General features: G+C 39.4%; 1 protein-coding gene across 1 annotated transcript; it reads left to right on the top strand.

Moving 5' to 3' along the window:
- The first annotated feature begins 39 nt into the window (after window positions 1-39).
- Window positions 40-14,267, top strand: LOC140923693 (constitutive coactivator of PPAR-gamma-like protein 1 homolog). Its single transcript, XM_073373770.1, has 7 exons — window positions 40-931; window positions 2,307-2,544; window positions 4,018-4,115; window positions 4,771-5,077; window positions 9,601-10,117; window positions 11,039-11,366; window positions 11,892-14,267. Exons 1-7 carry the CDS (start codon window positions 170-172, stop codon window positions 12,960-12,962), a joined length of 3,321 nt encoding a protein of 1,106 aa, XP_073229871.1. The 5' UTR covers window positions 40-169; the 3' UTR covers window positions 12,963-14,267.
- Window positions 14,268-14,361: the final 94 nt, after the last annotated feature.

Genomic DNA, 14,361 nt, shown 5'->3' with positions numbered 1-14,361 from the left:
CTCAGAGCTATCACGGTTATCAATCCCATCAGCCCCTTCGGCCTACTGGTGTTGTAGCGTATATGGCGGCGAAGCACGTGTAGAATACCTTTGGTACAAATAGATTTTGTTTTTTTGTCATGTAAGCGTCAAATGTAGCTTCAACTTTCTCTGAAAGTAGTCGGCTAAGATGGGTATTCAGGGACTGCAGGAGTACGTGGAGGCAAACTGTCCAAGTGCTTACGAAGAAGTTGATTTGAGAGAAGTCCTATCCACCGCAAGAGCTCCCGTTCTTCTCGTAGATGCGAGAAGTTGTCTTAAACATCTTTACGGCCCTAGTACAGACTGGGTTTGCGGAGGACAATGGAACGAAATGCTTCGCGCCGTGGAGAATTTTTCTAGGTCTTTTCGCCAGCAAAATATCGAAATTTTGATGTATTTTGACGGCGAAGGCGAATCACAGCATTTGCACGATTGGATCAAGAATCAAAACGAAAAAAGACAATTAGCTCGACAAATCCTAATGCATGTCATGAAAATGAACTGCTATCCTGGCAAAAGACTTTATTTTCCACCACCGGTGGTGAACACGTGTTTGCGGCTCGCCTTTCTCAGCTGTGGTGTTTCCGTGTCGAGTTCGACGGGTGATCTTCACAAAGAAATGGCGACGTATTGCAAAACCGAAGGCTTTGCAGGCATTATCAGCCATCACGCAGACTTTCTGATGTTTGATATCCCGAATTATTTTTCCGCCGATCACCTTAAATTTTCCAAGAAAGACATAACGACGTTGAGATTTAAACAAGATGCGATGTTAAGTGCTCTTCAACTTCATCACGACCGATTAGGGTTATTTGCAAGCTTACTAGGTACTTCATTCATTCCAGAAGAAATGCTGAGTTCATTTTATTGGAGTCTCTTAGGACCGGATCATCCCTTGGCCAAAGTACAGGTCGGTACACTGTCAGTGTAATATTTACGTTTATCATTAAATAATTTAAAGGTATAACTGATATTATTAAATTCAGTGATAGACATAACATTGACGTTCTTAACAAAGGTTCTTTGTTTTGGGGGTGGTGATGGGAGACGAATGAACTGATCTTCCTCTAAAGTTAGGGTTTTTCCCTTTTTATTAGAAATTTGATTTGATAGCATTTTCTCTATTTCATTGTTATTCTGTGCCTTTTTATTGCAAATCATAGTGAGAATTCATATCTGATGCTACTGATCCTATCTAATTTCTTCTACAGTATCACTGCATAATCAAACTTACATGTACAGGGGTTTCAATAAGCACTGACAACCGAGGAAACACGTCGGTCCTTTTGCCAGAGAAGTCAGCTTTTTTTTTTATTCCCCGAAAGAAGAAGCAACTAGTGCTTATGGTGTCGTAAACAAATAAAATATCTTGAAATCTGATTGAAAATGTAAAGGCCCACTGGTTTTGAGTTATGCTTTAGTTATGCAAACACTGTATTTCAGTCAATTTTTCACACCTTTCTTTAGAGATTTACACAGAATTTGTTCTCATTCAAATGTACATTTGTTCATTGCTTGTAAGTTGTGTGGCTGATATTAGGAACCTGGATGAAAGCTACATTTTCTTGAATGAGAAACACACTCTTTTGTACTCAGTTTTGTCCCCAGAAAGCTGGAAATCGCATTTTAGGGCTTTGAAATCTCAAAATCTTCTGAGGGAACATACCCCCAGACCGCCTAGAGGTACTGGATTATCGCCCCCTTGTTGATACAGTCGGGTACTCTATTCAAACCTTCTGGCTACTTTAATTATTATTATTATTGAAACCCCTGCATGTAGATGTTGTGAAGTTAAGAAAAATGATTATCTTAATGAAGAGGCTGAGTGGTCAAAACACTGGTATTGAGAGTAGTCAACATCACTTTTCTCCTAACAATAAGAATTAATACATAATCAAGAGCTAACAAGGGTACGAGAATTTTTAAAGTGATTGGCTTTGAGAAAAATGCTTTGATCGTAAGGCAAATTCTCTCCACCAGTTCCTTGAGGAAATCTACAAATCGGTCTAGAGAATTTGTATGTGTAATCAGGGTCCTGTCTTAACTGCTACATGCAGCTGTTGTTTTTTTAGTAGTCCTAAGTTTAACTTTTTCCGGGACACTTGTAAAAACCTAACTAGTATGGCTTCCTACATGTTTGGATTGACACTGCCAAGGATAAGTGTTTAAAAGCAGGGTTATGACTGTTTGACAATTTCTCCTTTATGTGTTGTGAGAGATGTATATGGGGTATTATTGAGAATGTGAATATTCAGTAGTTAAAAGTAATCAGCTTTTTTTCATAGGTCAAGGAGAAACATCAGCCAATTTTTCCAGCCAATGACACAGTCATCACCAGTGTAGTTACATTTATAAAGAGTTTAGCCGATGTTTCTAATCTAGACTGGATTGCACACCAAGTGTTTAAGTCAGAAAAGGTCAATTTAGCTGAGGTCACAGAAAAACTGAAACAAGCTGTGGAACATTACTCAAGCCTCCCACATGAGGAATCCCCTGCCCCCCAGTCTCCTGGTATCGCCCCAGGTAATACAAGATTAGCTATCACTAATGGTGTAAACTAAAGTCAAAATTTTGGGGGTCAGTTATTTAAACAAAGTCTAACGTAGGCCGCAGTTTAAGAAATATTAGACCTCCAGATCCTTTTCTTAGTGGGTTAATTTAAGAAAAGAAGGGCTTTTCTAGTTGACGCTATAAGCTTTACTGAAATTGTTCACGATCAATGGTGTTTAGATAAAAGCACTGGGCAAACTGAAAATGGCTTAGAATATGGTTTTGTTAAACATGGGCTAAACTCTGTACAAATAACTGGCCCTCAGTGTTACCCGCATCACCACAATAATACACGGTAATATCTTCTCTCTCCTTTTATGAGATGCAGTTCTTTTCTTCAGTGTCTGAATATCCTATTTTAGTCTAGATAATTAACAATTATTCCTCCAGCCCTAATGGGCTCTGAGTGAATAGCCCATTCGGCCTTCGGACTCATGGGCTATTCACTCAGAGGCCATGAGGTCGAGAGGAATAATGGTTTTAGTAAAATCCAACTAGTTGGTCGAAAATGATGCGACAAACAACTTTAGCTAGCAAAATGCGATTCAGCCGCCATTGTTTTGGTTTTCAAAGCCGGCGCTTTTCGCTACTAGTGGGCTATAACATATAGCCTAGTAGTAGCTCAACCAAGAAGGCAGCATTGAAAACTCAGAAGGCAGCATTGATATTTGACCACCAGTTGGCTTTTACTAATCACAGATATAGAGTAATTCTGTTGAAGTAGCCATTCATTGAACCTAGGAAGAACATAGAGCAAAAAACTACAAACACATGGGAAAAGGAAAACTGAACCAACCAGATGGGAAAGAAACTGTTATCCCCCATCAATACCTGTGTAATAAAAAAATTGTTGTTTGTTTATTCATTCATTTACACAACTGCAAAATTAAAATATCCTCTGCTGGCAAAGAGGTAAGAGGTGGACAGAGGAGGATATGAGGTGCACATTTACTGGGACAAAACAAAGAAAACAAGAAACCAAACTATAAACAGTACTACAAGATACAATGTTAGTTCGATTCGGTGCTTATTTGAGAAAATTGCAGTAATCTGTTTGTACATACCCATCCTCGGAGACCCAGGGGTAGATAGTGGGGGCGAGGGAAAGTCTAAACGGGCGGGAAAATATGGCACGAAGAAAAGTAAAGAACGGCGAGAAGAGCCCCTGGGGACAATGTCTTACCAGACAAGTTCCCCCAGGTCGCCACCATTCTGCCTTCTGATTGGGGAGAAAAACACAAAAGTTTTCTGGCACCAATCAGAAGTCAGAACGGCGGCAACCGTTTGGAACTGGTCTGGTAAGACATTGTCCCCAGGGGCTCTTCTCCCCGTTCTTTACCTTTGTTCGTGCCATATTTTTCCACCCGTTTAGACTTTCCCTCGCCCCCACTTTCTGCCCCTGGGTCTCAGAGGATGGTACATACCTTACTGATGGTGTATTTTTAGGTCGAAAGCAGAATGAACATCAATATCAGAAGATGTGGCAGCATTTCCAGCAACATCAGCTAATACCCAAGCCTGTCGCTCCTCAACAGAAAGACAATGTAAGTACTGTGGAATCTTGATTTAATGAAGTGCCAGGGACTGGGAAAATTTGTTCGTTATATCGAGAGTTTGCTACATCGAAGACCTCGATTTAGTGAATTTTTGGGAAAACAAGCAAAATGTTCATTATATTGAGGTGTAGTTAATGATTAATTTCCAGTGCCCAGCATTTCCGGATCTCCCTCCACTTTCCTTGATATTTAAGTTATTATTACTCCATTATTCGGCCAGCTTAGTTTACCCTAACCCTACCCTCTAGGGCCTCTTTCATTACCACTACATGTTGACGTCTTGTAGTTCTGTGTTTTCCAGCTTTTATACTTGAATAATAATGCTAGTTGTAACCAAAGGTTTTGGGTGGGTGGACAAATTTCAGTCTTCTCATCAGAGATTAAATCGCTCGGTGCTTTACATGATAAGTTTTGCATGATAGCAGGTCGAAACACGCATGATCAGATTACAAGTGATGGAAGGTCCAAATGTGCATGATCGTGTTCTATGCATGCCATTCATTCTTATTGAAAGTCCAAACAATTGCTGGCTACATACCTGCCAAGCATGCGCGATAGCAATCTGGAAATGATTTTCTTACACAGCCTCTTTTCCTGTTGTTTATCAGTCGTTAAGTAAGCGTGTTTTCTGGTTTGTTTCTAGGCTGCTCAAGATTCTGCCTGCACATCAAGCCAGATACCAAGCGTGGCTGCTCTACAGCAAAGCCTGTCATCACTTCAAGTCCAAGATGCACAAGAAGGAACAATAACCCATACCCTTCCACTTTCACCTCCAGGAGAATCCCAGACTCTACCAGAAACCACAACACCACTGTTACCCGCGACATCCCAACCTTTACCAGTGTCACCTTCTCAAGTCCTCCCCACTCCACCCCCATCATCTGAATCTTCTCCTATGGTACCCCTCTCCGGGAGAGAGACTGATCACATGACCACTGCCGAAGCAACAGGTGGGTGCACACCCAAGTTTAACTTGCGAGGCCTTTCAGTAACTAGGAAACCCTTCACTTGTTGTAGACGTAGTCTTGCTGCACTGGATGTGATGATTTTTGTTGTTGTTATCACAACTGTTTATCTATAGTTAACACTGCCTTCATTCTCATAATATTTATTGTTTGACTGGAATGTATTCTTGTGACCAGAAGAATCTCTACTAAGCTTATGTAATAATTTGTAACATGGGGGTTTGAAGCCAGAGCTTGCCCCCAACCCACCCCCACCCTCCACTTTTTTCACCTCCACATTTATTACAATGGCACTGTTTAACTCGTTAAGTCCCAATAGTGACCAACAGCAATTTTCTCCTAACGATATCCATACATTGTCATGCGATTAGGTTATGAGAATTAATAAAATAATCACCTAAGAGAAAATACTTTGATCTTTTATCAAGTTCTCTTAACTAATTCTTAAAGGAAATGTATAGAGATCAGTTTGGAGAATTTGTATGTGGATATTGGGGCTTAAAGGGTTAAACATGGAGATAAGAATCCATCTAAGAGAGCAGTCCACTTTATAGAATCAAGTTTCTCTTCTACAAACCTTTATGGAGCAAGGCTGTCACTAAGGCCCAAGGAATGATTGCATGAAATGCCGGTAACAATTTTATTACAGGTTTACTTACGTGCTCTCATAACTCAAGTGGGTTGCATTACATCGCTTAAGTGTCCCACTTAGGTTGTTCACTTGAGTGGCTGAACTTATGAGTTTCATAATTGTTCACTTAAGTGTCGTTTATGCAACAGAGATTGCAGGTGTTGCATAAAACTTTTTTTACGGGAAAAACAGTACGTAAATTTATGGTGCGTAAATTTACGGTTTCCTTAAAAAAATTAATAGAGTAAGTCATTAATAAAGTACTATATTAAAGTTACATGTGCCCTTAAGTACACTGTAAGCCCGTAAGTTACACAGGAAAAATAAGAGAATTCCCAATATCTTGAAATTGGGGTTATTTTGGTTCTAACTTGGGCCTAACTTGGGTCTAGTATGGAATTAAACTTGGGAACTGTTTATTTCCCAAAGTAATACCTCAAGTTGGGAAATGGGAACAACTCCCAAGTTATTCCCAACCTGTGCTGAAACAGGGAATTGTTAAATCAACAACATAGACCCATATTTGACCCAAATATAGGGTCTAATTTGGGATATATTTACCCCAAGTTAAACCACATTTAGTCCCATAGTAGAGTTTATCTGAACCCAGGTTTGTCCCAAAGTCATATCCAAGTGGTCCCAAATAGGGTCAGAATTGGGAAAAATAACAAGGACCTTTTAGTCTCATATGGTCCCACAACTGGGTCAAACTGATCCCATCTTTTATTCCTTGTTCCAAGCGCTGTTCAAGTTCTTCCTAAAGGACAGGGTTAAACAGCAATAATTTATTTAGTTGTCACATCTAACTAAATCACCAAACTGATTTTGATATGAAAATGTCATTCTTTTATTTACATAAACTGGAAACACTTACAATGCGTAATGTGGTATTTTTAACAGTGTAAATTTACATACAATTCCAATTTCGTTAGATCAATCATTCACAAAAACTGTACAATGTTCCTGAATTACTTGCCAATAAAATCCACTTGCAAAGTCCTTGATCCCCGAAAACAAATTCCTCACAAGAAGCCTTAAGGTGTTCACACAAAGTTCCCACGCACAGTCCTGCGTTGTTCCTTAAATAGATTCCATCCAGCGGGCCTTTGATGACAAAACTTGAAACAAAATCCGCAATAAAAGTTCCTGATTCGTACTTAACAGAATCCAGTAATCTTGTGAAAGTCAAATCCAAAAGTCAAATCCCGTGAATAAAGGCAATCTGTAAAAAATCCATTCCGTGACAATCGCCGTAATGGAATTAGTAGTCCGCACGTAAACATGTTTTTCAAAATCCAAAATCCAAAAGTTTCCAGAAAATCGCTTCAAAAATGTTCACAATTCATTGCTTCAAGTTCTCAAAACTCTCAAAAGGCAAGGGGAAAAATAGCAAGTACATCTGCTGTAAAAAAACCCCTCAAGACAAAAATTCAAAATGGCAAAAACGTTTTGGCTGAACACTGCGTACTATGAAAAAATTCAAAGGTGTTCGATTGCAGAGGATCGAAATACACCAATCAGAGAAAGGCATTTTAATTGCCTGTTTCCCGAGAGGTCAGCTTATGCTGAATTACTGCTTTGTGATTGGCCCATTAATTTTATTATTCTTAGATATACTTTTAACTGAAACTTTTTCAAAATTTGTTGATAATTTTACAACCTCTGTGTTTCAAATGCCTAAAAGTATAAAATCCTTGCCCAGTTGTTATTTTAAAATCAAATTTCATTTTTCAACGGGTTCTCCCCAGGACTTTTTCAGTAAGAAGTAGCTTTGAACATAGCTGTGTTCAAGCTTAGGTTTGCAAAATTTTTAGGTACAAATTTTTCTGTTGCAAGACTAGAGAAGAAAATTAAGCGACTTATTTACAGTGTAAGACAAAAAACGTTTTTGATATAAGAAGATTACAAAACTCCAGCCCTTGTAACAAAAATAAAAAGAAGAAATGCTGTCTTAAAACAAGATCCTTATACTTAATTCAAGCTTTGTCTTAAAACCATTTTCGGCCTCTTAAAAACGTTTGTAAATCAATATTTTTCCTTCTTAAAACAAGGATGTTGTTCTTTGATTGAAGTGACTGGTTCTTAATTTAAACGGACCTACTTTTAGAGTAAGTAAGAAGAGTTTATCCCACTCAACATGAATTTTTGTTATTTTTGTGCATCTCCTTTTTCTGTCTTCCTTTTCTTTAACACAAATTACAAAAATTACCGCACACCACAAAACAGTTAATGCTGAGGTGAGCATGTCCCAATTTCACCCACAAAAAATGTGTTTGCATGAAATAGTCCCAAAGTAGGTGTGACTTAATTTTTATGAACCCAAGTTATCCCCACTGTTATCAGCTGAAGTAGCTAATTATGGGACTACTTTGGGAAACATACATTGGTAATTACAAGAAATGAAATTTACTCTCAAAATATACCCAACTTTGGCCCAAGAATAACCGAGTACACCCCAAAACAGTTAATGTTGGGGTGAGCATGTCCCAATTTTGACCCATAAAAAATGTGTTTGCACGAAATAGTCCCAAAGTAGGTGTGACTTAATTTTTATGAACCCAAGTTATCCCCACTGTTATCAGCTGAAGTAGCTAATTATGGGACTACTTTGGGAAACATACATTGATAATTACAAGAAATGAAATTTACTCTCAAAATATACCCAACTTTGGCCCAAGAATAACCGAGTACACCCCAAAACAGTTAATGTTGGGGTGAGCATGTCCCAATTTTGACCCATAAAAAATGTGTTTGCTTGAAATAGCCCCAAAGAAGGTGCAAATTAATTTATGTAAACCCAAGTTATCCCCAATGTAATAAGCTGAAGAAGCTAATTTTGGGTCTTATTTGGGAAACATATATTGGGAATTACAAGTGGAGCATTTAACTCTTAAGGTAAAACCCAACTTTGCCCCAAGAATAACCCAACTTTAAAAGTTGGGAATTATTATTTCCCAAGTTACCACATAAAACAGAAACTTACGAGAGTGCTAAGTGCATATTCCATGCAACCCCCGTTAGTGTACCCATAATGGATTCGTTAAGTGAGCACTTAAGTGCAGGTATTATGCAACCTGGCCCAGGAATGGGGATTACCCCTGGCTATTATAAGCCAACCCTCGGCCACTTTGAGAAGAAACAAAAAGTAAATTGAACGCAAAGAACTTCCTAGTTGTTCAATTTCCAACCTACTTATTGCATAGTTATACTCAGCAACATAATGCCCTGATGTAGTTAAGTTGCATTAAAAAGGTTTAAGAATGGCAGGGAGTAGTTCTAGCCGTCCATTTAAGGGAACTGTCTGTTTTATAGGTGTTTTTATTGGGCTGCCTGTGTCAAAGCCTGGTAAAGTTTTGGGTAGCATGTATGTCAAGAAAGACAAAATAATGGATCCATAAAAAGAGGGTGTTGTCTGTCCCCACCCTCTTGCAATGGGAGAAGTCAATTATTACTTTTTATTATATAGACACGAGTGTTTTACTGGAAAATATACCACTCATAAAATTCATAAAAACTACATCCGGGACCCGAGTGGTTTATTTTCCATAATCTCACCGTGAGTTTATCGATGATGTAATTTTGGTAATTTCCCTCTATTATTTTATCGATGTCATTTTGTCTATATAATGGGAGAAGGTGGATGGTCATCTTAGTCATTTTTGGCATAAGTTATTTGTTGTAACTAAACTTTAAGGCCTTTGAAAGGTGACAAACAGACACAATTGGGGGATAAGAGCATTTGGTAGATTTTTCTCTCTTATTTCCAGACTATTTAAAAGACCACTGCATTGTGCAGCTGGCAGGCCAATTTACTGCAATTATGGAGGTCTCGTTTAAGAAAAAGTTGACTGTATTCTATCCTGTTTTGTCCTTTTAGAAGCAGAAGAGACTGCTTTTAAAGGTGCCATCCCAGACATTCCGAAGCGTGTCCTAGACATAACTGTGTTTCGCCTTCAGTCCGGAAGCATGACAGAAACTGTTTTTCAAGTCCTTACTAAAGCTGAGATTAACATTGACATGTCGATAGAAGATGAGCATCTCCCAGAACGTCTACCATCTGCTCTTCTCTACCGCAAAGTTCGGCAACAAGTCTATGGAATCCTCTTTGACTTGGCTCCAAAAATGAAGAATGACAGCAAGTTTGATGTTAGTTCCCTGGCTGTGAAGGAGTGGTGTGTTTATGGAGGCAGACGGCTAAATGATCCTGACATTGTGGAACCGGTTAAACTCAATTGGGATGTGCCACCAGTTGAGAAACTTTGGTTCAACAAGGGTTCGGCAGCAGACAATAACCGGCTGAAGGCGTTCTTGTCGTGCATGAATAGTGATACTCCTAGCATGACACAAACTGTGATTGTGCCCAAGAGATTGGTGATTCTTTGTTGTATTCTCAGGTACATTGAATTCTTTTTCTTCTTACAGGTTGATGTTTGTAATGTGCTTTTTTGTGTGATTTTGTGTGGGTATGTGTGTCTGCATGATAGCCCTAAATATTGTAGCGCTATTAAAGTCATTGGGTTATGGCACGGTTAATTTTCTTGAAGGAGTTCAGGCCCTCTCCTGATTGCAAAATAATAAAATGTGTAACATTTGATACCTCATAGTACAATGATGGTGGCTATCACTTTTTCCCACCAAAGTGATGCTGGTTCATGCGTGCGCACTACATAGTACTGACAAAATCTTGTCCTCATGTTTGTCCTTTTCTTAAACTTTTGGCAGAAGTTTGACTGAAAATGCATATTTTTAAGACACTGGTACCCAGTAGAGGCCAAAGTCAAACTCAACAGGATTTCCAATTTATTTTTTTTTTGAAATGCTAAGAAAAAAATAATTCCATGTGAATTTGCTACCAAAGATGCCATAAAATTCCGAAAATAAGCCCCGGGGCTTATATTTGTCAAAGGCCCTTTTTGAGGGGCTTATTTTTCGAGGGGCCTATATTCGGAGGGGCTTGTGGACGGAAGGAAATTTGCATTATAAAATCGGTTGGGCTAGCTTGTAGTGGGAAGGAAATTTACCATTTTTGCTTTATTTTACTTTGGGGCAAATTCCAAGTACAAGCCCCCTGGGGGGCCTATATTTTGAAGCGCGATTTAACCGAGGGTTTTTTGCATTACGATTTTGGGGGGCTTATATTTGGAGGGGCTTATACATGGAGGGGCTTATTTTCGGAATTTTGCGATATTCCATTTGAATGGTCACACCATAGGATTTCGTGCACAAGCCCAACAGTTAACACCATCTTACAAGATGTCATCATTCACTGTGAGAGTGCAAGGGGTAACTTTGGCATTTTCTCTGTACTGTCTTAGGTACCTTACATCACATGGACGCTTGGTGTTGTCTCCTCGTGAATTGGATGCCTTCCTTGCTCAAGCCCTCTCACCTCAATTAACAACTGAATGCAATGCCTCAAACCTTCGAGAAATCAAACTCCAGCGTGTAGACTCGCGTGCTGTACAACTTGCTTCCATCTTCATGAGTGGTGTTCAAGCTGCCATTTTTGCCAACGATGCTTGTGCTGTTCCCATCCCGTGGGAGTTGGTGTGCCCATGGAACTATTTTGATGGTAAATTGTTCCACAGCAAGTACCTTATGGCTTGTCAGAATGCAACGCTTGCAGAATTGTGTGATGGAAAGGTTAGTTTATAGCAATGGAGTTGTAAATTTTATATAACAGTGATTGTTACGTGAGCTTCCTTTAGAGTGCCAAATTCTTAGAGCTTACTTTGTCCTTCAGCATTCAGACTCAAATGCACCTTCAAGGTTCAAAGTTTAAATTTGAGTCTGGGAGCACTTGTTCTACCAGATGTAAATTTCTAGGCGCACTGCCAAACTTTCAGGCACACAGCTGAAAATTTTAGGAGCGCAGCTTACACTGTTGGGAGCATCTTCTTTAAAATAAAAATTAAAAAGTTTAACAGTGCCATGTTCAATAATGCATAGGTATTGAATTTCAAATGCCATGCATCTAATTGTGTCTACTTACACATGTTCATGAACTAGCGTGGCTGTTTATGCCATTATACTAGTACGGATACCTTATGAAAGTGGTGCAGAGCGTCATGTTCACTTATTCCTTCATACCCAGTTACTCGCTAGATCTTTGTCCATCATACTTTTAAGATTGTGAAGGCTTATTCTTTGTTCTTTTTGTCTTTTCAGAATGGACGAGTGGAGAAACTCCAGCGTATGCGTTGGTGTATCACAGAGGGGCTCCAGTCTGAGTTTAGTCCTGGACCCAGAATTCCTAACGCTAGCATGTTACCACGATTTCCTGGTCAACATGGGGATGGTCTACTCCCTACTCCCATGTTTCCTTTTGGACCAGTCCCCCCTGCTTTTCAGAGTGTCTCAATGCCAAATACTGCATTCTTCCCTGCTGGAGCTAACATTCCTCAGATACAAAATGCAGGGATGAATGCAAGGCGAGGGCGCGGACCAAGTAGCAAACAACCTGTTTCAGGACTCGGGGGTCAGTTAGAGGTGGCCGGTGTTCCCATTGCAAGGTGGTCGGGTAATAAGGCTGGGCGTGGCTACAGCGAAAGGGAACGTATTGTTGTTGGTGGTCCTTCAAGTGTAGAAATGGGTCGACCTAAAGCTAGGCGAGGTCGTGGCAATCCCCAAAGAGGAAGACGTAGTGCAAGTGCTGGCACCCGCAACGTCACCTGGGCAGTTGACGTAGATAAGGAGTATGACCGAAGCATTGGTTACGTTGAGCAACCGACAAAACCCAAGAAGTCCACAAACATCAGTCAGGTACGAGAAGGTGGTGATGGTGGAAATGATGTCCCGTTGGTAGCTCGAGGACGAGGAGATGGTGCCAACGATATGGAAAACCCTGTAACAGACAGTCTTGGAGGTGGGGGACCCCTGCAGGGAGGTATACACCCCCACCCAATCCCTGGGCATGCGGCGGTAGTGCCTCATTCAGCCCCAGTACATTATAATGGTCAGCCATATGGTACACCTTCTCCAGAGATGCCGCAGATGCCAGTGGAACCTGGCTTGGACAAAGCCCTGGGGGGTCAAGTTCCTATCATCCTTGCCAAGCCTGGTGACATACCGGTACCCACAGGGATAGTGAGGGGTCGCGGAGTCAGTGTGGCCATGGGTGGGGAAATGCCAACATACAATGTACCAGCTGGAATTGTTGACACTGGATCTAAAGGACGTGGCTGGTGGTGGGAAAAACAACAACAACAGCAGCAGCCTCAGCCGCAGCCACCGTTGTGAACTCTACATTTATATGTAAAAATAATAATTGTGATAGAATCAAAAATGGTTCATTCAAGGACAATTCACTTGCTTTCATTCAGTCTTATCAATCCTAAAAGAGTCGTAATTTCTGAGGTTTGATTGGGGGTAAGACAGCTTTGACTTGTCACGGTTAAAAAGTACATTGTAACTAAACCCAGTTCATGTTTCTCGGTGGGATGTTTTTGGTAAGGCAGAAATTCTGTCATTATGCTCCATAATAATAATAATTATTATTGTAGTTAAAAGATGCAGTTAAGCATCATTATTTTGAATGTATAGTAGTAATATCAATGTACATTATTGATATTAATTTGCATTAAGTGCTGTTTTGTAAACCTTCAACCCCGGAGTCCTGACATCGAAACGAAGTCTACTTTTGCCAAAAAAAACCAATTATTTTTCCTAGTTGCATCAATTCATGTATCATATTTTGTGCTGTAAACAACAACATCTATTGAACAGTAAGCCAATTAGCAGTAAACTGAAGACAAGTATCGGGGTTACTCTTGGCCAAAGGGGATATGAGGGTTGTAATTTTGATGTTTTCAACATGTGAGATTGCTGATGTTTAAGTATTTTCTTTGTTACTGAAATATTCATGTCTTAGATAAATTAATTCATTTTTAGGAAAGAACTTCTAGACTGGATTTCTTTGCTGTTGTTGCAGTCTTTTTGAAACAGAAATTCAAAAGTTTCCAATCTTGACAGATTTGTACTGCCAGTCAAGCGATCCGCTCTCAGTTTGGAACTATATATCAAACGTTCTAGGTTGGATTTTTTGATGTTGCGGTATTTTTGGAAAAGTACTTCAAAGGTCTTCAATCTTGACACATTTGTAATGTCAGTCATTTAAATTTATTGTGTTCAGATTATCGAGTGGATCATAATGGAAGAATCTCTGATATGATATACACCATTTGGGGTATTGCAATTTTTGCCAGTGTAGAACTGAAGATTATTTATTTCTATTTCATTGTCTCGATCATCTTCATTGTCTACAAAATTGAGGCAATTACAATGATCTGGTCATTTTGTGGAACCAGGCCTATCCAAATAAAGTATTTTGGCTTAGGAGTGCTTTTGGTAATGGTTGAGTGTATATTATCAACCAACAATGTAAAAATATGAATTGAGTTTTGCAAAAGACCTTTCGTTTTCTTGTATTTGGGGATTTAAAGATTTCAGTAACTTTTTCATTCACCTTTAAAATTTCATCATTTGTGTTGATTGTGGTTGATTGTAAGTGCCAATACTGAAGAACGATAAATAATATTATCCTAAGATGTTGAGGGTTTGATTTGTATCTGAGTTAAAAATAAATAAAGCTTTATTTGCTACAGAGTAACAGTTTTTAATCAGGTCAGTTGTTTGTTAC

Source organism: Porites lutea, chromosome 13, assembly GCF_958299795.1.
Source record: "Porites lutea chromosome 13, jaPorLute2.1, whole genome shotgun sequence".
Taxonomy (NCBI): Eukaryota; Metazoa; Cnidaria; class Anthozoa; order Scleractinia; family Poritidae; genus Porites; species Porites lutea.
This window is presented reverse-complemented; position numbering and strand designations above follow the sequence as displayed.